Genomic DNA, 24995 nt, shown 5'->3' with positions numbered 1-24995 from the left:
ATTTGCCACCTGTTAATCTCTTCTGCTTTTTTTTTTAGGTCCTTACTGTTTCTGTCCTTTATCATGTCCATCCTTACGAAATATTCCCTTGATATCTCCAATTTTCTTGAAGAGGTTTCTACTCTTTCCCATTTTGTTGCTTTCCTCTACTTCTTTGCATTGTTCATTGAAGAAGGCCTTCCTATCTTTCCTTTCTAGTCTCTGGAACTCTTCATTCAGTTGGATATATCTTTCTTTCTCCTTTGCCTTTTCTCTTCTTTTCTCAGCTATTTGTAAAGCCTCCTCAGATAACCCCTTTGCCTTCTTGCGTTTCTTTTTCTTTGGGATGGTTTTGATCACTGCCTCCTTCTTTTACAATGCAATGAACCTTTGTCCATAGTTCTTCAGACACTCTGTCTACCAGATCTAATCCCTTGAATCTGTTCATTGCCTCCACTTAATCATAAGGGATTTGATTTAGGTCATACCTGAATGACCTAGTGGTTTTCCCTGCTTTCTTCTGTTTAAGCCTGAATTTGCAATAAGGAGCTCACTTTCTGAGCCACAGTCAGCACCAGGTCTTGTTTTAATAATCTAGTTTGGAATATTTCTGTTGCCCCAGTAAGATCCCTTGTGACCAAGACCCTTATCGACTCTATAGAATTTGTGGCAAAAGATTTCTTGTAACAGGGCTGTATATATTGCTTCTCTTAAATGAATACAAATGTCTTTTATCGTATCCTTCTATACCAAATATATGCAAGTAGTCAAGTAGTGTATATTTTATTTAGGGGACTGTATAACAATATACATGAAGTGTGTTTGAATGTGGATAACTTACAGCAAGGAAAAATCTTACATCAGAGAATAAATTCTTTCATGTTTATTTTAGAGAGTCCCAATTAAACTTTTTTCCATGTGACTTGATTTTTTGATCTTTTACAGCTGCTTTATTTTTAGCACATCAGAGTAGCAAAGGTTGACAAGCCCTTTCAATTATTTGTTGCATATGAACATCAAAACCTTCCAAGGCAGGTCATGGTTTTAGATAATTAAAATGAAAAAGAACTAAATAGAACAGTTTATCATTCATAAAGTAATAAATACAGTTGTAGGCAAAATTGGTAATTGTCTTCTAACTCACCAGAGGGCACTCTTTTCTAATTTATTACCTTTCACTCTGATCTTTAGACACAGGTTATACTTTGAAACATTTCAGTCTTTTTCTGGGGTCTAGGTTTGGATTAATTGGAAACTAATGGTTGTTTACTATTGCAACTTTTAGTGAGTATTTTTGTGACCTGCTTTATAAATGTCATTAAAAATGGTTCTACAAGTAAGCCACAGTCTTAAATGCTTTAGGCAGTAGTGTATCTGGCATAAAGTATCTCTTCAGTTTAGTCTTTTTTTTTTTTTTTTTGCCTAGCAGCTCTATAATGGCACTTTTTTCTTTGTTTATGTTAAGGTTTCAGATCGAGTGGAGCGGCGGCTTCAGGAAATAGAGAAAGAGATGCGAACAGAAAGAGAGCTGGTGGAAAGACGGCAGGATCAACTGGGACTTATTTCTCAGCAGCTGCAGGAGGTTTGTGAAAAGTGGCTTTTTGTAATGTAAATCCTGAGGTTAGGTGGTTGTTTAGCTATTGTTAAAATGGTTTTAGTTCCTGGGTGTTGCATGTGACAGTTCAGTCCATGTGAGAAGTGTAGCGTATTGCTTACAGCTCCTTGTATGTAGATGACCCTTCCTGGTTCAAACCCAGAGCCTACGCTTTACTGGTTATATGACCTTGGGCAAGTTCCTTAACTTCTCTAGACTCATTTCCTTTGCTGTTGTTCAGTTGCTCAGTGTCTGACTCTTTGTGACCCCGTGGAATGTAGCACGCCAGGACTCCCTGTCCATCACCAACTCTGGGAGCTTGCTCAAACTCAGTGTCCTTCGAGTCAGTGATGCCATCCAACCATCTCATCCTCTGTTGTCCCCTTCTCCTCCCACCTCAGTCTTTCCCAGCAACAGGGTCTTTTCTAATGAGTCAAGTCTTCACATCATTTCCTCTGTAGAAAATAGAAATAATCATAGCATTTACTTAATCATGTTGGTGCAGGAGTAAATAAGTTGATGTGGATAAAACAGTTAACATAGTGTCTAGCTTGTGCTCCATACATGTGAACTGAAGGTATAATTATTCAGATTCATTTTCTTTGGTGTGAACTAGGCCAGGGATCAGCACACTGGCCTATGGACCGGATCTAGCCCACTGCCGATTTTTGTAAGTGAAATTTTATTGAAACATAGCCACTCCCATTTATTTTCAGTACTTTTGTGACACAACAGCAGAGTTGAGATGTAGTGAAAAAGACTGTATGGCTCACAAAGCTTAAAATGCGTATTGACTGACTGGCTCTTTATAGAAAAAGTTTGCAGATCTCTGGACTAGACTATCGTCAAATTCAAACGGAGGTTACTTATCCATTAGGTAACATTGTTTTTTTATAAATGATTTTGTTTATTTATGGCTGTGCTGGCCCTTCATTGCTGCATGTGGGCTTTCTCTGGTTGTGGCGAGCGGGGGCAACTCTTCGCTGCAGTGCGCAGGCTTCTCCTTGAGGTGGCTTCTCTTGTCGGGGAGCACAGGCTCTGGGGTGCACTGCCTTCAGTAGTTGTGGCTCATGGGCTTGGCAGTTGCAGTTCTCGGGCTCTGGAGCACGGGCTCACTAGTGGTGGTGTGTGGGCTTAGTTGCTCCATGGCGTGTGGGATCTTTCTGACCCAGGGATCTTCTGGCTGGTGGATTCTTTACCACTGAGCCACCAGGGAAGCCCAAGGTAATATTTTTGTTTTGAAACTGCAGACTTATGAAGAAGTTGAGTGATTAGAACAAAGAAATAATGTATATCCTTTGCCTTGATCCCCCTAATACTCATATTTGCCAGACTTGCTTTATTATTTTATATATGTATCTTCATGTGTATGTATATGTCAAAGTTTTTTCTGAGGCTAGTTGCTGACATAATGTAGATGCTTTTAAATCTAAATAATAGGGTGTGTATATTCTCTTCTGTTATCACAGGAGATTAACATTGGATCAATACTATTAACCTATAGGTTTTATTAAAATTTTGCCACTTAAAGTCCTTTTCTGGTCCAGAGTACAGTACAGGATTACATAAAGCATTTGACCATCATATCTCTTTCAGTTCAGTTCAGTCGCTCAGTCGTGTCTGACTCTTTGCGACCTCATGAATCGCAGCACACCAGGCCTCCCTGTCCATCACCAACTCCAGGAGTTCACTCAGACTTACGTCCATCGAGTCAGTGATGCCATCCAGCCATCTCATCCTCTGTCGTCCCCTTCTCCTCCTGCCCCCAATCCCTCCCAGCATCAGTCTTTTCCAATGAGTCAACTCTTCCCATGAGGTGGCCAAAGTACTGGAGTTTCAGCTTTAGCATCATTCCTTCCAAAGAAATCCTAGGGTGATCTCCTTCAGAATGGACTGGTTGGATCTCCTTGCAGTCCAAGGGACTCTTAAGAGTCTTCTCCAACACCACAGTTCAAAAGCATCAATTCTTTGGCACTCAGCTTTCTTCACAGTCCAACTCTCACATCCACACATGACCACAGGAAAAACCATAGCCTTGACTAGATGGACCTTTGTTGGCAAAGTAATGTCTCTGCTTTTGAATATGCTATCTACATTGTTCATAACTTTTCTTCCAAGGAGTAAGCATCTTTTAATTTCATGGCTGCAGTCACCATCTGCAGTGATTTTGGAGCCCAAAAAATAAAGTCTGACACTGTTTCCACTGTTTCCCATCTATTTCCCATGAAGTGATGGGACCGGATGCCATGATCTTCGTTTTCTGAATGTTGAGCTTTAAGCCAACTTTTTCACTCTCCACTTTTACTTTCATCAAGGGGTTTTTTAGTTCCTCTTCACTTTCTGCTATTAGGGTGGTGTCATCTGCATATCTGAGGCTATTGATATTTCTTCCGGCAATCTTGATTCCAGCGTGTGCTTCTTCCAGCCCAGCATTTCTCATGATGTACTCTGCATAGAAGTTAAATAAGCAGGGTAACAATATACAGCCTTGACGTACTCCTTTTCCTATTTTGAACCAGTCTGTTGTTCCATGTCCCGTTCTAACTGTTTCTTCCTGACCTGTATATAGGTTTCTCTAGAGGCAGGTCTCCTTTAATCTGAAATAGTTTTTCAGTCTTTTTTTTTCTAGCCAGTTATTTTGTAGAATGTCTTTTGTTTTAGGTTTGTTGATTTTTTTTTCCTCATCACTAGATTCAGGTCTTGGACTCCTGGCAGGAAACCCAGAAAATTATTGTTGTTTTTTTCCTAGGTTATCAGATCAGGAGGCATGTAATGTTGATTTGTTCCATCACTGATGAAAACTGAACATTGATTAAGGTGTTGCTTGCCAGGTTTCTCTACTGTAAAGTTACTACATTATGCTTTTTAATTATTTGTGTTATGGGGAAACTCTTTGAAACTTGAAAATAGCCTATATTTCATCATATTTTCACCTGCAAATTTTAGCATCTATTGATTCTTACATGAAATAGTTACTGCTGTAAGTGATACTAAACAGTGATTTTTAAAAATATTCTGTCATATCTATTACATTTATCAGTAGGAATCCTACTGTCAGGAAGTGCTTTGTCGTTTTCTCCACTCATTCATTCATTCGTTAATATTAGTGTAGATTTATGAATTGTCATTTTATCATCTTGGTTATGTTTTATAATTGTCATTGTAGGAAACTTGTGAGATTATCTTTAAATGTTTCATAGATATATAAAGCAAAAAAAAAGTTAGAAACAAGGAAACCAAAAGATTTAAAAACAAAAGGAGTGCTTTATTTTTTTCTTTTACAAAATGTTTTTCTTTAAAAGTGATGTTCTTCAGATGTACTTGCATGTTCTTAAAGATCATTAACCTTTTTAGATTGACAGATTAAATTTTTTTTTAAGTTTTAGGAAACGTGCCCATTGAAAATTAGGAATGAAAATTGCAAACCTGAAATTATAATGTAAGCTGATAGAAAAGTCTGCTTTTGTTTTCTAAAATTCCATTTTTCCTCCATTTCATAAAAGGAAGCATACCCTTGTTAGTTGGTAATTACTTTGAAGAGGATACTTTGTTGAATAATTAGATACAGATGTGGGTAGCCTTTTTTTTTAAAAAAAAAAAAACAACCTTGATTTTTATACATTTGTTCTCAAAGCAAATTGCATCTGGTGAGCGTAAGAACAGCACTGAAGAGACAATTGTTCTTTTTTGTGAGACAAGATTAGAGAAATTTTCCGTGCTTATTTTCTACTCTCTTTACAGAATGCAGAAAATTACAAAGAAAGAGGGAGAGAAAGATTGCTTCCCACCCCTATTTTTGAGAAACCAGAGCCTGAGAATTTGCATTGTAATTGTCATTTTGACTAAAAGCTTGAACAGTCCTTTGGAATTCCATCTCTGACAGTACAATAGAGGATCACTATTGATAAGAAATGTTTAATTTCATATTTTGTCACTGAAATGTATGTGGTAACCTGTGTGCTTTTAGTAGGTGATTTTGGATTAAACAGTGCAGTGGAAACTGGAAAGGGTTAATTCAGCCTGATGCATTTTCCTACTCCCAAGTTAAGTGGCTTAGAGTGTTCTGGAAAGATCATGTTTAAGGAGAGAAAACACTTTGCCTTCTATTTGATATTAATACTTATGGATATACCTGTACTGTATGACAGTAGTAATTTATGAATTTTGTTTGTGGCCATGGTGAAAATTGAATCTCTAGGTGAGTAAGTATGCCTGGACTTTTAGCCACTATATTCTGCCTCCCTAAAATGTGTGATTCAATGTTAGTTCAAATTATGACAGTCAAAAGTTGTGAAGAGATTGGGAGTTGTCATTAAAAATTCCAGAATGTCAGAGATTTCTGGGTATTGATATAGTGTGTTATAGGGAGGCAGTTGTGGTTTTGGCTAAAACCTGCTTTGTTTTGATGGTCTAATGAGGTTCTTAGGTCCTCAGAGCTTTATCTGTTCCCACCTAATGAAAATCACAGTATTAGTCACTGGAAATGGATTGAGGGAAAGCCACTCTCCTTTTCTTATTTAGAGTTTTTAAAAATTGCCTGCCCTTCTGTTCTTTTTTTCCCATTCCTCCTGGTCTAAGCAGTAGGGTTATGCGCACATTCTGGAATTCACTTCCTTTGGTGAGCCTCAGCTGCTCATGTGCTACTGCACACGAGTGTCACATTTTCTTAACTTGGTAAGGGCCTTCCCTGGCCTTCAGACCTCACATGTCACATTTCAGACAGCATTGTTCTCGTAGCTCAGTTGATACCTCTCTGGAGAGATGAATGTTTCATTAGTTGTGCAATAATTTTCTTTTCGTATAGCTTTTAAAAATATTTATGTTTTAAATGATAGTTGATTTACCTTGCTGTGTTAGTTTCTAGTGTACAGCAAAGTGATTGTTATTATGTGTTTTATATATATATATATATATATATATAGTTTTTTTCCAGATTCTTTTCCATTATAGGTTATTATAAGATATTGACAATAGTTCCCTGTGCTGTATAGTAGGACCTTATTCATCCTTTTGTTTATAGTAGTATGTATTCATTCATCCCAAACTCCTAATTTATCCCTCCCCACCACTTTTTCCCTTTGGTAACCATGTTTCCGAGTCTATTTCTGTTTTGTAAGTAAGTTCATTTGTAATTGTTATTTTAGATTCCACATATAAGTGATATCATATGAAATTTGTCTTTGGCGTAGCTCTCCATTCCATCCCTGTTGCTGTAAATGGCATTATTTCATTCTGTTTTTTGGTTGAGTAATATTCCATTGTTCATATGCACCGCATCTTCTTTACCTATTTCTTTATTGATGGACATTTAGGTTGCTTCCATGTGTTGGCTGCTGTAAATAGTACTTCTCTGAACATTGGGGTGCATGTATCTTTTCAAAAAATTTTCCTTCTTTTCCAGTTATATGCTCAAGAGTGGCATTGACAGACCATATGGTAACTGTACTTCTAGTTTTTTAAGGAACTTCTATGCTGTTCTCCATGGTGGCTTTATATTCCGGTTAACAGTGTGGGAGGGTTCCCTTTTTTCCGCATTCTCTCCAGCTTTTATTATTCTTAGACTTTCTGACGATGGCCATTCTGACTGATATGAAGTGATACCTCATTGTAGTTTCGATTTGCATTTCTCTAATAAGTAGTCATGTTGAGCATCATTTCATGTGTCTGTAGGTCATCTGTATGTCTTCTTTGGAGAAATGTCTATTTAGATCTTCTGTCCATTTTTTGATAAGGTTTGATTTATTTTTTTATTTTGAGCAGTGTGAGTGGTTTGTATATTTTGGAAATTAAACCCTTGTGGGTTACATCATTTGGAAATATTTTCTCCCATACCATAGGTTGTCTTTTCATTTAATTTATGGTTTCCTTTGTTGTGCAAAAGATTTAAAGTTTAATTAGCTCTCATTTGTTTATTTTTGTTTTTATTTCCATTACTGTAGGAGTCGGATCCAAAAAGATATTGCCGCTTTTTGTGTCAAAAAGTGTACTGCCTGTGTTTCCGTCCAGGAGTTTTAAAGTATCTGTTCCTAGGATTAGATCTTTAATCCATTTTGAGTTTTTTTTTTTATATGGTGGTTTAGAATGTTCTAATTTCATTTTTTTTTGCAAGTAGCTCTCTAGTTTCCCCAGACTATTCATGTAGCTCTTTTGAATTTTGAATGGTTGTTGACTGAACTTTTATTAACAGAATTCAAATATTGCTAAGCTTGTAACCATCAGCCTTTCCTTGCTGAACCATTGTGGAAACACTGAAGTGTTTGTTTACCTTATAGTATATTTGTCATATTGCAGATTCCTTTTGGTCAGACACTTGATAGTAAAGTAACTTTGATTCGTTTAGTGGCATGAGGTAAGAATGGTGGTGCTTTGACAGTAGGAACATCAAAGAAGTATTTAGACTGTAAGCCCAAATCAGAACTCTTTTGCAGGTTCAAAATTTGCATAAAATCTTACATAACATTTTTAACTCCTGACTCTGGGAATCTTGGGAATTCCTGACTTGCTTTTTTTTTTTTTAACTAGCTGTTTTTTATAAATTGAATATTGTTCATCTTCAGTTGAATTACATAAAATGAAAAACATGAAATAGATATTTGTATATGTTTTTTCAGAGCATTTTGTAGCATATTAAAATGCTAGTTCCCTGATATACCCCCACCAGGAATATTCCATACTTGCATATAAGCTAAAGTGAACCAGGTTTCTTAAGATTTGAAAGTGTTTCATGGAGAAACCCGTGGGGCAGGCAGGGCATGGAATCTTAATAGAAGATAGTGAAGACTAAGTGAGGAATTCAGTGCAGTATGGGAGCTCGGCTCAGTGGTTTTCAGTCTGTGCTCTGATAGAAAACCAGATTTTGTGAGTCTCTTCAATAAAATGAGACCATATACAGAAAAATGAATTGACGGATTTTCCCCCCAGTATTTTCCTTCATCTTTTAGCATCTGTATCAATTGTGAAAAACCTAATGAAGAAATAGCTATTCATTCCTTCCCAGAAATGTCATTGTGGCTCCAGAGATGCTGAGTAATATGGTACTTCAACTAAGAAAAGCCTTGGGTACTGTTTATTAATGTATTTAGTTTGGACTCATTAAAGGAGAAGCTTCGACTGAAGCCAAGAATGTTTTCCTAATGTCCTCTTAATAGCTTTACCACCTCCCTTGAGACTTCTGAGCCAGTTCAGAGGAGATCCTAGTCCAGCAAATGTTCTAACGTGGCCTCGTTAAGCCTTTCTTCTGCTCTTCCTTTAGAGACTGTGCTGTTTGATTTGGAGATGTGGAAGTCCTTCTGAGGCTGCTAAATTTTGGATTCTCTTCACTTACCTTTCCAAGGCTGAATTCCAGAACTTTTGCGTGGCCATTTGCTTTACCCTCTGCTTTACCCTCTTGTTACCATAACCCGTGTTCTCTTTTTTTGTAGGTATCCCCTACATTTTCACATTTTTTCATAGTACAAGCTTCAATTCCCCCTGATATTATTAGATCCCTTCTAAATAAGTGCCCATTAAATCACCCTCATGTTGAACATCCCAGTAGCTTCCCTGGGTGTTAAGAAAGACCAGTGGAAATTATAAGTAAATGAGAGTTCAAAAATAAAAGACAAGTTCTGTGGAAAGCACGAGAAAAGCTCAGAGAACGCACCTAATTTTTGCAATCCTTGGGGTACGAGCTCTAGAATTCAGTACTTTGTCAGACCTAGGTGATGAGGTGGAGTTTAATAGAGAATGACACAGGTAGGGTGACGCCACCCAGGGCCCCAGACTGACAAAGGGCCGAAGCCCAGAGTGTCACACCAGCACAGCCACACACGTATTGCTCTGTAGGAGAATGTGTGTTGCAAGGTAAAATTTGAAAACTTACACTCTAGTGTTCATGCTTTGAGGCCGCAAAATTGTGTGTAGAAGAAGTTTAGGCCTTCCTTACTTTAAGCCACGATTTTTATTCTTTTATATTTTTATATTTTATATTTATATATATGTATTTTATATTCATTATTCTTAATGCCATTGACTCTTTTTCTCCTCCTTCTGCAATGATGGCTGTTTTCCTCTCTCTGTTCAGCTTCCGGTAATATATATTACATGAGGTAAAGTTTTTAGTCTCAGAATATTTCTGTTAATTACCATTTCTTGATGTATTGTCTCTTTTAATTGTACTTGTTTTAAAATTTATTTCTAGCATTTAACATAGTATGCTCTTAATAAATATTTGTTGACTGCATTAAGTAGTGACCATACTAATGTATTATTTTGATACATTGTTTAACAGGTTTTATTTCTCATATGGTTCTTTGTTTTTAAACTTTGCATTTAGTATAAAAAGTATTTTTATATTTAATTTAAATAAATGCATAACTTCATATCATAAATTCTTATGTGATCTCTTTTTTTAATGCAGCTTTATTGCTCAGGTCATTTTTTCCCTATTTCTTTCCCTCTGTTTTTTACTATCAATTACTACCCCTGCTCACTAAAATAAAAAGAATAGTGTAAAGAGCCTGGGATATATTCTTTTTTTTCTTTTTGTGCTCTTAATTATGCTGGGCAGATATATATGTATTTATAAAATATATATACATTTGTATATACAGAGGTTTTGGGGTGTTTTGGGGGTATGTTTTTATATTAGTAAACTAGGATTACATATAGCTGCATTTCTTCACCTTCCTTTTTTTCTCTCATCAATACTCTGGAAATTCCTCCAAATAGCGAATGTGGTTCCAACTTAATCTTTTATTGCCATTGACAGATCTTTTATTATAATAGAGATTACCAGATTATTTTTCCAAATGGTTCTAAGTCTTTACTTTTTTACCAGCAAAATAGCTGAGAGTGCCCTCTTTCCTCCACATTCCTACTGTTAGTAATGGTTATAAATGTTTTTAATTTTTGCCAAGTTGATGAGTATAAAGTGTTAACTCATTTTTGTGTTTATTTCTATTTCCTATTAGTGAATTTCAGTATCTTTTCACATATTTGCTGGCAGTTTTCATTTGTGCCTGTCCAAATAGCCTGTGTATAAATTTTGCTCATTTAAAAATATTGGACTGTACAGTAAGTCCTTTTTGATGATCCATTTTAAATATCATGTGTACATGTCAGTCTCAAATTACTTGCATTTTCTATCAGGAATTTCACTTTTTTAATGGCAGAAGGAAGGAATCTTAAGTTATTTCTTGTATGACTAATGCGTTGCCTCAACATTCTTTTTGAATAATTTCTTCTTTTCCTTCTGGTTTAAATGCCGCTTCTGCTATATAGTGTCCCATGATATCTCTCTGAGTTCTATATGGTTTGTTCTGTCTGTCTTTTCCTGAATGTGTTGTCCATCCCTGAGTTATTCCTGATAATGTGTTGTCTCCATTTTTTAGAGCTTTCATTATATTTCAGTGGATGATAATGAAAATCTCTTGTCAAGTTCTGCAAATAATCTTGCTGGCATTTTGATTTAATTGTACTCAATCGTAGATTAGTTTGAAGAGGTGTTTTCTAATGTTCTTCAATAATATATATAATTGCCTCTATAATGATCAGGTACATCTTAGACTTACTTCTTAGTACCTTATGGTTTTTCTTTCTATTGTAATATTTTCTTTCATTGCATCTCTGATATTTTGTAGCATATAGGAATGCAGTTGTTTTATATCTGGCTCTGTTATCCAATAATTTTGTTAAGTGATCTTATTAGTTCCTATAATTTGTTAATAGCTTTAATGACATCTTGTCTATTGTATAGCTAATCATGTTGCTGTTCAGTCACTAAGTCATGTCCAACTCTTTGTGACCCCATGAACACCCATGTGACCCCTAGCACTCCAGGCTTTCCTGTCTCTCACTATCTCGCAGAGTTTGCTCAAATTTATGTGCATTGAGTTAGTGATGCCATCCAACCATCTTAGTCTCTGTTGCCCTCTTCTCCTCCTGCCCTCAATCTTTCCCAGCATCAGGGTCTTTTCCAGTGAGTCGGCTCTTTGCATTAGGTGGCTAAAATATTGGAGCTTCAGCTTCAGTGTCAGCCCTTCCAGTGAACATTTAGGATTGATGTCCTTTAGGATAGACTGGTTTGATCTACTTGCTATCCACGGGACTCTCAAGAATTTTTTCCAGCACCACAATTCAAAAGCATTAATTATTCAGCTCTCAACCTTCTTTATGCTCCAACTCTCACATCTATAAATGACTACTGGAAAAACCATAGTTTTGACTGGATGAACATTGGTTGGCAAAGTGATGTCTCTGCTTTTTAATTAGCCATCTAGGTTTGTCATAGCTTTCCTTCCAAGGAGCAAGCGTCTTAATTTTATGGCTGCTGTCACCATCAACAGTGATTTTGGAGCCCAGAAAATAAAATCTGTCACTGCTTCCACTTTTCCCGTATCTATTTGCCATGAAGTAATGGGACTGGATTCCATGATCTTAGTTTTCTAGATGTTGAGTTTCAAGCCAGCTTTTTCAGTCTCCTCTTTCACCCTCATCAAGAAGCTCTTTAGTTCCTCTTTGCTTTCTGCCATTAGAATTGTATTGCATATTTGAGGTTGTTGATATTTCTACTGGCAACCTTGTGAGTCATCCAGCCCAGCATTTCACATGATGTATTGTGCACATAAGTTAAAAGCAGAGTGACAATATACAGCCTTGATGTACTCCTTTCCCAACTTTGAACCAGTCTGTTATTCCATGTCCGGTTCTAACTGTTGCTTTTTGTCTCAAGTACAGGTTTCTCAGGAGACAGGTAAGGTGGTCTAGTAGTTAATCATATCATTTGAAGTTAAATGCAATTTAGTTTCTTTCCTTGTGATATTTTTGAGTTGACTAGAAACTCAAACGCAGTGTTGAATATAAGCAAAGATAGTAAGAATCCTTGTTTTATTCCGATATTTATAGAAATGCTTCTAGAGTGTCAACCTTATGGAAGATGTTTGTGCCTGGTTTTGACTGCTGTCCTTTTTCAGATAAAGAACATTGCCTTCTGTTTGTAGGTTGCCAAGAGAGGTTGATTTTTTAAAAAACCATGAATGAGGATTGTGGAAATTATAAAATATTTTGTTTTTGGTTGCACTCTGTCATTGTTGCTCTGTGCAGCTACTTTCTAATTGTAGTGCATGCAGTGGTTTCTCTGGTTGCAGAGCACAGGCCTTAGGCGTGTGGGCTTCAGTAGTTGCAGCTCACTAGGAGTGAGTTAGTAGCAGGCTGAGTAATTGTGGTGCATGGCTTAGTAGCTGAGGCTTGTGGGATCTTCCCGGATCAGGGATGGAACCCATGTCCCCTGCATTGTCAGGCAGATTCTTATCCACTCTGTCCCCTGGAAAGTCCTCTCTTTTATTTAAATGGAATTGACGTTTATCAATTGATGCTGGGCTCTCTGCATTCCTGAGAACTTTGTTTGGCCATAATATATTATTTCTTTATACATTGCTGAGTTAATTTCCTAGTCTTTTCTTTAGTATGTTTATGATTGAGATAACTGATAATTCTCTTTGCATTACTCTTTTTGGTTTTGAAAGCAAGGTAGGCAGGTTCCTTCTTTTTCTATCCCCTGGCTCTGTCTGTTTAAGAGGATTGTCTATTTCTTGACTGTTAAAACTCACTCACATAATCACTGAAATCTGCTATCTTTTTGGTGGCTAAGGTTTTCAACTTCTGTGATTTTTGGTTTATATAAACTTTTAATTTTTAAAATTCAGTTTGGTGATTATTCCTGATTGTGTAAGTTATCCATTTTGTTATGTTGATATTAATTTGAAGAAGCAATCATAGCCTTGCTGTATTTTTTTCCCAGATTGTTCTGAAGCTATATCCTTTTAATATTATTTAGTTTTTGTTCTCTTTTTCTTTATTAGTCTTACTAGATATAATTATTTTATTAGTTTTCATTTTGACTAGCTTTGTTTATTAATTCACCCACTTCACTTTTATTTTCTGATTTTTCATTTTTCGGATAGATGTTCTGTTTTACAGACTTGCAAGTTAATTAATTGACTTGTCTGTTTTTAAAAATTAATGCTATAAATTTATGAAGAAAATTACCCTATGTTTTGACATACTATTATTTTATGATAGTTTCCTTCTAAATTTTATAATTTCTATTATGATTTCTTCAATAATTCAAGACTTAGGAGTGTCTTTTGGAATTTTGAAATATATATGTATGCTTTTTTTTTAACACTTTTTAGTATTTATTTTTAATTTCTTTGAAATTTGTTGAAACTTCCCATTTAGCTTAGTACCATTATCATCTTTTTGCTATTTTATGAGTAAAAAAATTAAACATTTTCTGTTAAAATTTTTTTTTCTATTTGTGTTTGTGTTTAAATGTACATGGGTGACCCTGCAAATTTTTCTAAGGAATATATATTCCAGCCATAGTGATTTCCTCTCCTTGTCTTATTGGAATGTTTTTCTTCTGATTCTCAGCCTTTTTCATCCTTCAGGTTTAATTACCACCTCTTCAGAGAGAACTTTCCTCCCCCTTTTCTAAAATAGCCTTTTCTCCCCCATTGTTCCTTATTATGTCACATGACTTTATTTTTTAATAGTGACTCGTGAAGTCACTTTAGTCGTGTCTGATTCTTTGCAATCATATGGACCATAGCCCGCAAGGCTCCTCTATCCGTGGGATTCTCTAGGCAAGAATACTGGAGTGGGTTGCTGTTTCCTTCTCCAGGGGATATTCCCAACCCGGGGATTGAACCTGCATCTCTTAAGTTTCCTGCATTGACAGGTGGGTTCTTTACCACTGGCGTCAACTGGGCAGCCCTTTTAATATTACCACATGCCACCTATAGTTGTGATTTGTTTACCTGTGTTATTGCATGTCTTCCCCTCTATATGGCATAACTACTTAGGTGGCTTTAGTTCTTCCTTCATTGGTAGGAACTTTCCCATCATGCCCTTTGCCCATCATTTCTGGGGCACATAGTGTTTATCACACAACAGATATTCTGTGAATAGGTGTTAAAAAATGCAGACTGCTTTCAAATATAAATAACCATTTAGCTGCATATAACATTCTTGATAGAAAGTTTCTTTCCAAGGTCTGTATACATTTTTGTATTATTCTGTGGCTCTTATTCTTGCAAGGAAGGAAGTACATATCTGCAAATTTTAACATTTTTTCTTGATCAGAAAAGAAAAAACACACACACACTCTTTGTCAAGATATATTAATAGATAAGCAGTGTCTTGTAAACTGTAATAAAACCAAGCATTAATGTATCTTTTAAAAACAGTCCTTTACTTTTCGAGTGATTTTCATTTTTTAGAAATTCCATATTGTTTTTCTGACTTAATGACCCCTGAAAATGAAACCTAAAAGTGAAAACATAACATAATAAAATAATGGCATTAATCACTAGTGATATGGTCCATTTGTGTTAATGGTCTGTATTTCTATACAAGTTCTTATGCCCTCTTGTCTTACAAGTTTTAACTTTTTTGAAGTATAATATATAACCATTTAAATGATTTAACCCGAATCCCATAAACATTCTTCAAGAATTCAGACAATCACAATTAAGTTTTAAATATTTCAACTTTTGAAAATGGCCATTTTGATATAGTAGGTTACTGCTTTTCAGAGTATTAATATGTTGAAAATTTAGAATAGTTGGATTTCTTCTGTCTTTGTGTCTAACAAAGTTAGATAATTGTTAGCACTACACAGATTCATGAAATATAAAAGTAGGACCTGTTGGAATATTTATGGGTTTTTTAAACCACGTTAATTCAGCTGTGTGGATGTGGGTAAACTGACACTTTACCAAGTTGTTCCCATTAGGGGTCAATGCTGCTGCTGCTGCTGCTGCTAAGTCGCTTCAGTCGTGTTGGACTCTGTGCGACCCCATAGACAGAAGCCCACTAGGCTCCTCCGTCCCCGGGATTCTCCAGGCAAAAACACTGGAATGGGTTGCCATTTTCTTCTCCAATGCATGAACGTGAAAAGTGAAAGGGAAGTCGCCTAGTTGTGTCCGATTCTTAGCGACCCCATGGACTGCAGCCTACCAGGCTCCTCCATCCATGGGATTTTCCAGGCCAGAGTAATGGAGTGGGGTGCCATTGTAGCAGATGCTTATTAGCTTGGGTTGGTGGATATTGCAAATAATGGACAGAAAAGGTTTTTAAAGAGACTTTTCAGATACAATTTTTTCTTATGCAATAGTCAAGAAGTTTTTAAGGGAAGTTCTTTTAAGGTTTCTCACATAAGTTTCATCAAATGTTTCAAATTTAGATGATAAAAATCATAGGATTCTTAGTAATGGCATTTCTACATGTTTTTGACCACTAGTCGTCAGTATTGAACCATCACTTGTGACACTGCAGGCATCGTTTATTAAAGTTGCTAAACTTTGCTGAAAAATGATTATAGTATATACACATTCCTCATCTCTTAGAGCTCCCTAAAAGTGCACTTGGCACAAATATTGCAACTGAAAAAAAATCTAATTATTTAACTACTGCTGTTTGAAACCTAAATTAGAAACAGTGTTGCTTTCTACTATTGAAAAATAAAATATGACATATGGAGTATTACATATTAAGACATCTGTTATATTTAACACTAAAACTGTCATTTCTATATGCCTTTTTGTTAGTTTCTTTCATAATTCCTATTCAGAGTTATAATTCCTTTCTTCCTCTCTCTTTCCCTCCCACTAAAGAAAAAGCTTTTTATGTATAGTAAAACAATTAGAGACTACAATTTGAAATGAGAATTTATTTCACTGGGATCATATAGACTTGTGCCATTTTCCAGGTTTCATATTTCTAAGCTATACAGAAGTATCCCAAAGATACAGTCTCTATAACACTATTTCCTAATGATTATTTTCTTCTCCTTAGTAATCACTGCCTTTGCACCCTGTTGTCTTCTCTCCCCAGTTGAATTCATTTTCCACTGATATTCTAATGTTGTTTGTTTTTCATTTGGTTAATCTTGTTTGTTTTTCTTTACTTGTTAGTAGAAAAGCATTTTTTTTATAGCTCTATCATGACTCATTGCGTTTCTAGTGAATTTACATTTCTATTCAGTACCCTGAATCCTTTTTTTCTTTCTTCCTTACATCTGTAGTTTTATTTATTGCCCAAGAAATGAGAAACTGCTTAGGTTTTTCCAACATATCCTTGTCCATATTATGGTCATGTTAGAATAGTATTTGCAGCTATTACCTTCTTATGTAGTTCTTTGATGGGTTTCATATGGCAGTGAGAAAAAGCTATGCCATTTCATGTTTATTATCTGAGGTTGAGAACGTGAAGCCTTGCTCCCCTGTATCTGTCTTGGATGGGGATCAAGTTGGAGTGATGCTGTGATTCAGAACTGGAAAGCCTGGGCAGACTTGGTCTCTGGAGCCCCATTTCCTGATCCTTCTTCTGACTCGTGAACTTGTAGAGAAGGTGCTAAACCTTACCTTTTTGTGTGGCTCATCTTAAGAGTACCTCATATGACTTATTTCTTCTGAAAAAATGTGGCTATTCATCTTGATAGTAAAATAATTTTAATTTTATATTATAGCTTTTTGGTATGTATCTTTTATGGCCTTGCCTTGTCCATTCCTCCCATTCTTGATATCCAGTTCATTATTAAATTTTGTCAATTCTGTCTTGAAAATATTGTCTTAATTGCTAACAACTCACCCATTTATCACTTCTACCCTGACTTATTATCTTGATCTTGTGGGGACTCTTGTTTCCTGCTTGGGGTAGTGGAGTAACCTCCTTGCTTCCCTTCTTAACCTCCTTGCAGTCTTTTCCCCATAGAATCAGGTAATGTTACTTCTTTCTTCAAAACCCTCAGTGCTTTCCTTATCTTGTTCAGGATGAAGTCTAAAGTCTTCAGCCTACAAGGACCCTTTGATGTGGTCCCTGCCTGCCATCTTACCCTGGTGTTCTATTGTTCTTCTACTTTGCCTAATTAATCTAGGGCAGTTACCCTGGCCTTACTTTTCCAAGGATAGGCCAGGCACCCTTCTGCTTCTGGACATTTGTATTTTCCATTCCCAGAGCCAGGGATTTTCAACTTGGAAAGCAGTTGTATTGTATATACCATCTTGTCATTCACAGCTCTACTTCAGAAAAGCCTTATTAATTAGCCTACATAATGTATCCCCCTTTTCCCTCCTGAGCTCCTTATCTGGCTGTATTTTTTTCTTTATAACACTTTTCCTTGTTTGCCATCTGCCTGTCGTCTCTCCCTCTGAGCAGAAGGCAGGCACTTGGTCTGTCGTACTCATTGCTGTATCTCCAGTGCCTAAAACAGTGCCTGCCATAGGCCCAGTAAGTGTCTCTTGAATGAATGAATGAGTGAATGTTATAAGCTATTCATTATGAAATATTCTTTTGGCCCGTACCCTCACAGACCTACCACGTGCCAGGTGCTGTGCTGGGGACTAGGGATTTAAAAGCTCTTAAAATGATCTATTGTGCTTTCAGGCTCCCAGTCCAGTTGAGAAAGTAGAAATGTTAACAATGAGTGTAATTTGGTGTGTTATTTCAGCTTTGCCGAGACTCCAGAGTAGCCCGTAGAGGAAATAGTTACTCTTTCTCTGCCCTTTGGGAAAATTTGAGTGAAAGAGATGGCATTTTTACTGAGATTGTGCATTTTCAAATCATTTTAGGCAGATCTTTTATGAATATGATTCTACTCTATTGCTTATTGCTGTGTAAGAAGCATTTTACCAATCTGTGGCTAAAATCCTTATTTAAATTCAGACCCACTATACTGGTGATTCACAACATTGCTCTTTGTCTTATCATTTTATGCCATGCTAATTATTTTCTTCTCTCTTTTATGTTTGTTACCTGTGGATTACTTTTTTTTTTTTTGCAAGGTTAAACACTTTTTTTTTTGTAAGGTTGTGAGAAATCCATTAATGTCAACATGCTGAAAGAAAGGAAATAGATGGAAAAGGATGATTGGTTATTATGGGGTTTGTCTTTCAGAGTTGGTTGAACACTATTTGGCACAGCTGGAAACATGCAGGCCCCAGATGTACAGTGTTCCTTAGTCTTCGTCAGTCTTTCTCTTGATTTCTCTCCTTTCCTTGCATGTCCACCCACTCTCTTATTTAACCTAAGGTCTATTTTATTAGGCATTGATCATTTCAGATGACACCAAAACACTTCAAATATTCTGTCTGTGGAAAATGTTTTTTTTCCCCTAAACTTCTTACAGAAGTTGGAAGAGATCTTGGATGTTGTCTCTTTCAAACTTATATTTACTCAGTACTTGAGTTTCCATTCACAGAGCAAATTTCCTGCATGAATGGTAGATATCAGAGACAGGTCTCTACCAGCCATGTTATCTTTTTTGTATTGGGAAATACTGAGATTAATAGCTAACCAGATTAAAGATAGTTTCATTTTAATACTATTTTTCAGGAACCTATTATTTAATATACTATTTAATATTGATAAGATGAAAGTTGAACATTTAGAAATGTATTTCACATCAGAGAATAGGTAATGTGTCAACTGTTATCATGCTGCTTAAGGCCTTTGGATCCTTTTGAAGGGAGCGGTTCTGTGAGATGATGTGTAGGTGTAAATTGTCCTAAAATTCTTAGTCTCATTTCTAGATAATTAATGCTTATGTCTTGTTAGCCTTTTTGCTTTATTAAAAAATAATACCAGAAGATGAGATGGCTGGATGGCATCACTGACTCAACGGACGTGAGTCTGAGTGAACTCTGGGAGTTGGTGATGGACAGGGAGGCCTGACGTGCTGCGATTCATGGCGTTGCAAAGAGCTGGACACGACTGAGCGACTGAACTAAACTGAACTGAAGGCTATTATTTATTATATACTTATACTTTCCATCCTCTTTCACTTCCCTGTTTCAACTATTTTTCTCCAAAATTCTCCCATATATACTAACTTACATCTTCTTCTTATTCAAGTGGTTTTGAATTATGTGTGTTTTTCGGGATGTCCCTTCTGGATTGTTCACTGTGCTTATAGTTTCCTTGGTCGTACCCTTGTTGCAGTAAGTCCTCATATAATTTTTGTTTCTTCTTTCCTAATTGTTTGCTCTCTAGGTTATTGAAGAGTCACTAATTCTGTTAGGGCCGCTATGGCCTCTGCTTCATTCTTTGTGTCACCTGTTCTTCACACATCTGCTGAGCTGTTCTTGTGTAGCATCTCATATTCTCTTATTTAATTATAAATAAACACCCATATTGCTTCTATGAGTTGCATTTAAGTCTGACACATATTTTATGTTCATACTACATATGACTAGATCTCAAAGTAATGTTTAATCACATTTTTTTATGTGTGCTTATTTTTTATTGTCAATATTATCCCTGCAAATTATGACAAATACTGCTAACTTAAATCTGTGTAGGGACCATATGCAAATAGACATTTAATGCTATTAATGCTATGATGATGATGAAAAATGTTTGTGTTCTTGTTGACTGAACAGCTGTCTGACAATAGACTGAGGTTTTCTGAGTGCAGGACTTGTTTAATTTCTACTTTATGCTTTTCTTGAAGAGTGGAATGTTTTTATTCACATTTTCAGCAAATTTATACTAGACCATCTGTTTATAAAGCCCTTTTCCATCGTTATCAATTAATATTTATTGGGCAACTACTGAGTGCATAGTAATATTGTGCAAACAAAGATGACTTTGCTACAGATAGGCTTGGTACTGTTTTATTTTGATTAGAAAAAGTAAAAAACAAAACACCCCCCCACCCCCACAATTCAAAGGCATGAAATAATATCTTCTAACTCTGAACAGTGAAGGATGTTGTGTATTTACAGAGCATTCTGCTCAAATACACCTAAAACTTGAGAAATTCCAAATTAAATTTCCATAATTATCTATGATCTTCTGTTTGTCAATATTTCTAACTCCATGGTCCTGCATTTAGAAAGTCAAACAAAGTATCATATTGCTCGGGATTTCTAATAAAACTATGTGTCTCTTTTTTGAGAGGGAACTACTCAGATAAAAACAGACCCTCCACTAAGAGCGGTTGCTTTTTGAATTTGAAGGAAATCCTGGAAAGTACACTTGTTGGGCTCACATTTAACTTTACTTGCAAGATTTTTATTAAGTAAAAGGTTGCATAAAAATAAAATCCATTCCAGTAAAAGCAATGGCGTTTAGAAGGGTAATACTCATTACCATTGTTGCTTTTGAATTAAACAAGTCAAAAGACTTGTATGTCTTTTCAGCATACCAACTTTGTAGGAAATGATTAAGGTTTTGTTTTGCAGATTGGCAAATTTAATAATGTCTGAAGAATGAAATCCTGACACTAGTCAATAGGGGTTTTACTTTTGAGTTATTTTTATAGTCATGGTAGTGGATTTTCACTGATTCATCCATGGTCTCTGGCCTACTTAGTCTTCCATGTGGCCTTGGGCTAAAGTTTAGGGTAAAGACACTGGCCATGCAAGAGAGCAAAGGGAATTGGCTCTCATGGTGATTGAACCCATGACCTTGGTTGACTTCTTTGGCACAGGGCGTCCTAACCAGTCACAGACTCCATAAATATGAATGTAATGGAAGCAATGAGTTTGTTTATTCGTCAGGGAAAATAGGTCCATAATATGTACCCATCTGTCCTACCACAGTAGTTCTTATGAAAGCTCTTTGGAGTCCTGTAATCATAATCACCATATGATAAAAAGAAGAAGAAAAAAGAAAAGACATCTAGGCCATTCTCAAACAGAAGCTTTGAGTTTTATGCTTTCAAAACCTCAGGTATCTTTAAAGAACATTATTGAAGATTTTACTTACATCAGAAGTTATAGCAGTGTGCTTAACTACTGATGAATCTTGTTTAACCATCTGATACTTGGTATTAGTCTACTCTTTGAAAAACAGGAATGACTGCAACTTGTGACTCCTCACTACGTGCTTACTGCTTCAGTATGGAAAATACACATAGTTCAGCTCGCAGCACGGTTTTAAAACCTTCCCCTTTGGTTTCCCCCAAATCTATATGGTGTCACAGTGGTAATGATCAGTATCAGATTCCCTTGGACTTCTCTCACACAGTTCTACTTTCACTTATTTAAGTGTTTTAAAATTGTAAATGTTGGTATAGAATTTTTGTTCCTTGGTTACGGCTGAAAATAAATTTCTTTGAACAATTTAAGTAATATTCACTTAGCTGTCTTTGACTTAGATATTGGCTCAGGGATTTAGAAGATGAATGTATTGTTTTCTGCCTTGAAAAGAAACTTAATTTTTTTTGTTTGTTTTGTTATGGTTTTTGTTGGCACAGATAATCCCCAACTGGATGAACTTAAAGGCTAAAATTTTCCGTGACTTTAGCTAGTTTTCATGTGGGAGGAATCTCTGACTTGATTTAGGAAAAAACGAAATTTAGAAATTCACAGAACTTGATAGAAATAAAATCTGAGTTAATTTAAATGAGTAGTACTATATGAGCAATAAAATCCTGCTGTATTATGTATATATATTCCTTTTCAAAATATGTATTTTTCTATTGATGTTTGATAGTTTTGGAGCTGTGATTTAGGTTTACAGAATAGAATTTTGGAAATAGCAGACTTATGTCTTTTAAAAAATTCCAGTCAAGTCAGGTTCCAATTATAGTATTTTATACATACTGAGTACTTAATAATGTTTTTCTTCGATCTGAAATATGACATGTCCCTAAAGCTTTTGATTTTTTAAAATACATAAATATAAACAACTTACAACTTCAATTTATAGCTTATGTGGTCTAATTGGCATCAAAATATGGTGACTCAGTGGTAAATAATCTGCCTGCTAATGCAGGGAACGTGAGTTCAATCACTGGGTCAGGAAGATCCCCTGGAGAAGGAAATGGCAACGTTCTCCAGTATTCTTGCCTGGGAAATCCCATGAACAAAGGAGCCTGACGGGCTACAGTCCATGGGGTTGCAAAAGAGTCGGGCATGACTTAGCAACTAAACAACAACCACAATTACTATATTATGAAGTTTAAAATATTTGCTGATTTTTATTTTGTACTTACGTGAACAATTATAAAAAGTAAATGACTTATGAAGTCATGAAAAGATATAGAAGAACCTTAAAGGCATATTACTACGTGAAAGAAGCTAGTTTGAAAAGATCACAGACTGTATGATTTTGACTAAGTGACTGTCTGGGGGGAAAGATATGGAGATAGTAGACAGCATCAAGTTGGGGTAGAGAGGGGAGAGATGAATAGGTGGATCACAGGGGACTTTTTTAGGATAGTGAAATTACTCTTTATGGTACTATAATGATGCATACTTGTCATTATACATTTGTCCAAACTCATACAATGTATGACAGCAAGTGAACCTTATGTAACCCATGAACTTTGGGTTATTATGATGCATCAATTTAGGTTCATTGCTTGTGACAAATGTACCATTTTGTTGGAGGATGTCGATAATTGGGGAGGTTTTACCTGTATGTGGACTAAGTGTATATGGGAACTGTCTGTACCTTCTTCTTAATTTGACTGTGAACTTAAAACCACTCTAAAAAATAAGGGTTTAAGAAAAAATATATATATAATAAACACAAATATATATGCATATATAAATACACACATATATATTAAGAGCAACTGTTATTATAATTTTTAGTAATATGACTTTTTCATTTTTTAGTTTTACTGGGGAAAAAGAAAATCTGACTTGAAAGTTTGTACCTTTAGTATACTATTACAGACCTGTTGTTCACTATGAGCACAGACTTATTTTCCTATAGTCCTGTTGGTTTATCATCTACATATTTTTGCTCTTGTGACCAATGGCCTGCAGTTGTAGCACTGCTGAGTGACTAGGGTGAGATGGGATAGCTTATGCTCATAATTTTTTTTTGAAATTTCAATGGCCTGTGTGGGTAATTAACATGTGACCTTTATTTCATTCCAGCTCCATCATTCTTACCCAGGCTTTGCTGGTCCATTTAAAGTAGACAAAAGGCCTTTAGTTCCTTATTTGTTCTACATTTTTGAGTGTGTTATTTTTTAGAACCTCTTGATAAACATATCTATTGTCAAAGTTGTGGGAGTTTTTTGGTCAGATGAAATGTCTGCAAACATTTTTTTTTTTCTCCTTTCCCCTATTCTTTTTAAAGGAGAATTTTTTTTGGATTATATTTAACTATGAGAATTCAGAAGCATCAGCCTCTGAAGAACTTAAGTAGTACAATACTCACTATGTTAGTCTTTTTAATGGAAATAGGCACACTTAAGGAAAAGAAGAAAAGTTGTTATTAAAGGTTTAAATGTGCTCTAGGGACCCTCTATTAAGGCCCGTGTTGTTGCTGTGATCTTAAATATGTAAAAGACAATCTGAATCCAGAAGCAGGGCACATGATAGCTTTATAGCTAAACTGCTTTTAAGAAAAAAACAAGTTTTAAAGGGCAAAATAACACAGTAATAGAAATTCATTGGCATGTGAATTTTTTTCCTCTTTATAACTACTTTTACGGGGTCAGTTTTCAATGTAATTCTAAGTTGCTTGATCTAAGTCAAATGGAAAAGAAATCCAGTGTGGCCTTACATTTTTAAAAGAGGTAGTAAATGAATTAAAGTTTGTTACTAAGGTTTAAAGAAATGACTTGTAATTTTGATTCATTGACTGTTACCTGTGTTTCCAAAATTTAAAGTGCATTAATGTATCTATTTACTAGATCTTAAGAGTTAGACCTCTTTTGGTCTTTCACTTTAAACTAATATAGAAAATGTAGAAAATAGGTTCAGTGTTTTGGGCTAGAATATTGCTTGTGTGTTACTTGTTACTGGCTGTGTTGTATAGGTAGCAGAAATAATGTTTTAAGTTAATGAGATTTCTAAATAATACGGTTGAAATAGAGTAATTTTCTTTGGGCTGCTTCTCGATACCTCACTTTTGCTCCTCCAGTGAAAACAATAAAGTTTAAGTTCTCATTGCCTCAGTTTTCTGAGACTTACATATCCTTAGAGCAGCAGTCCCCAACCTTTTGGTACCAGGGACTGGTTTCATGGAAGAAAATTTTTCCACATACTGGGGTTGGACTGGGGATGGTTTTGTGATGATTCAAGCAATTACATTTATTGTGTACTTTATTTATATTAATATTACATCAGTTCCACCTCAGTTCATCAACCATTAGACCTTAGAGTTTGGGGATCCCTGGCTTAGAATAAAAGGAGAAATAAAAAAGAAGGGCATTACATGATGTTTTAAACACCAAGTAGAGCTACAATAGAAACGTATGTCATTTTGGAAAAGTGATGTAATTAACTGGAAAGTAAGGAGGAAAGGAAGTATTGTTGCAGATTCTTAGCTATCAAAGAGAATTAGAGATTCTTTTATTCCACCAGCTCATGTATGGAAATTAAAATTTAAAAACAAAATAGACAGTTGACTTTCAGAAGAATTATGTTTTTCTAGGGCATAATCCTAACGGAAATCAGTCCTGAATATTCAC

General features: G+C 35.6%; 1 protein-coding gene across 8 annotated transcripts in view; it reads left to right on the top strand.

Moving 5' to 3' along the window:
• The window catches only part of CEP128 (centrosomal protein 128), a 456691-nt gene that overhangs the window by 74541 nt on the left and 357155 nt on the right, over nt 1-24995 (top strand). For all 8 annotated transcript variants that reach the window (XM_069595215.1, XM_069595218.1, XM_069595214.1 and 5 more), the window contains one exon: nt 1445-1561. In XM_069595215.1, the coding sequence (XP_069451316.1) occupies nt 1445-1561 (117 nt within the window). The remainder of the gene's footprint in view (nt 1-1444; nt 1562-24995) is intronic.

The sequence above is a fragment of the Ovis canadensis genome, chromosome 7 (genome assembly GCF_042477335.2).
Source record: "Ovis canadensis isolate MfBH-ARS-UI-01 breed Bighorn chromosome 7, ARS-UI_OviCan_v2, whole genome shotgun sequence".
In the NCBI taxonomy this organism is placed as follows: domain Eukaryota; kingdom Metazoa; phylum Chordata; class Mammalia; order Artiodactyla; family Bovidae; genus Ovis; species Ovis canadensis.
Note: the sequence above shows the minus strand (reverse complement) of the source record. Positions and strands in the feature narration are given on the sequence as shown.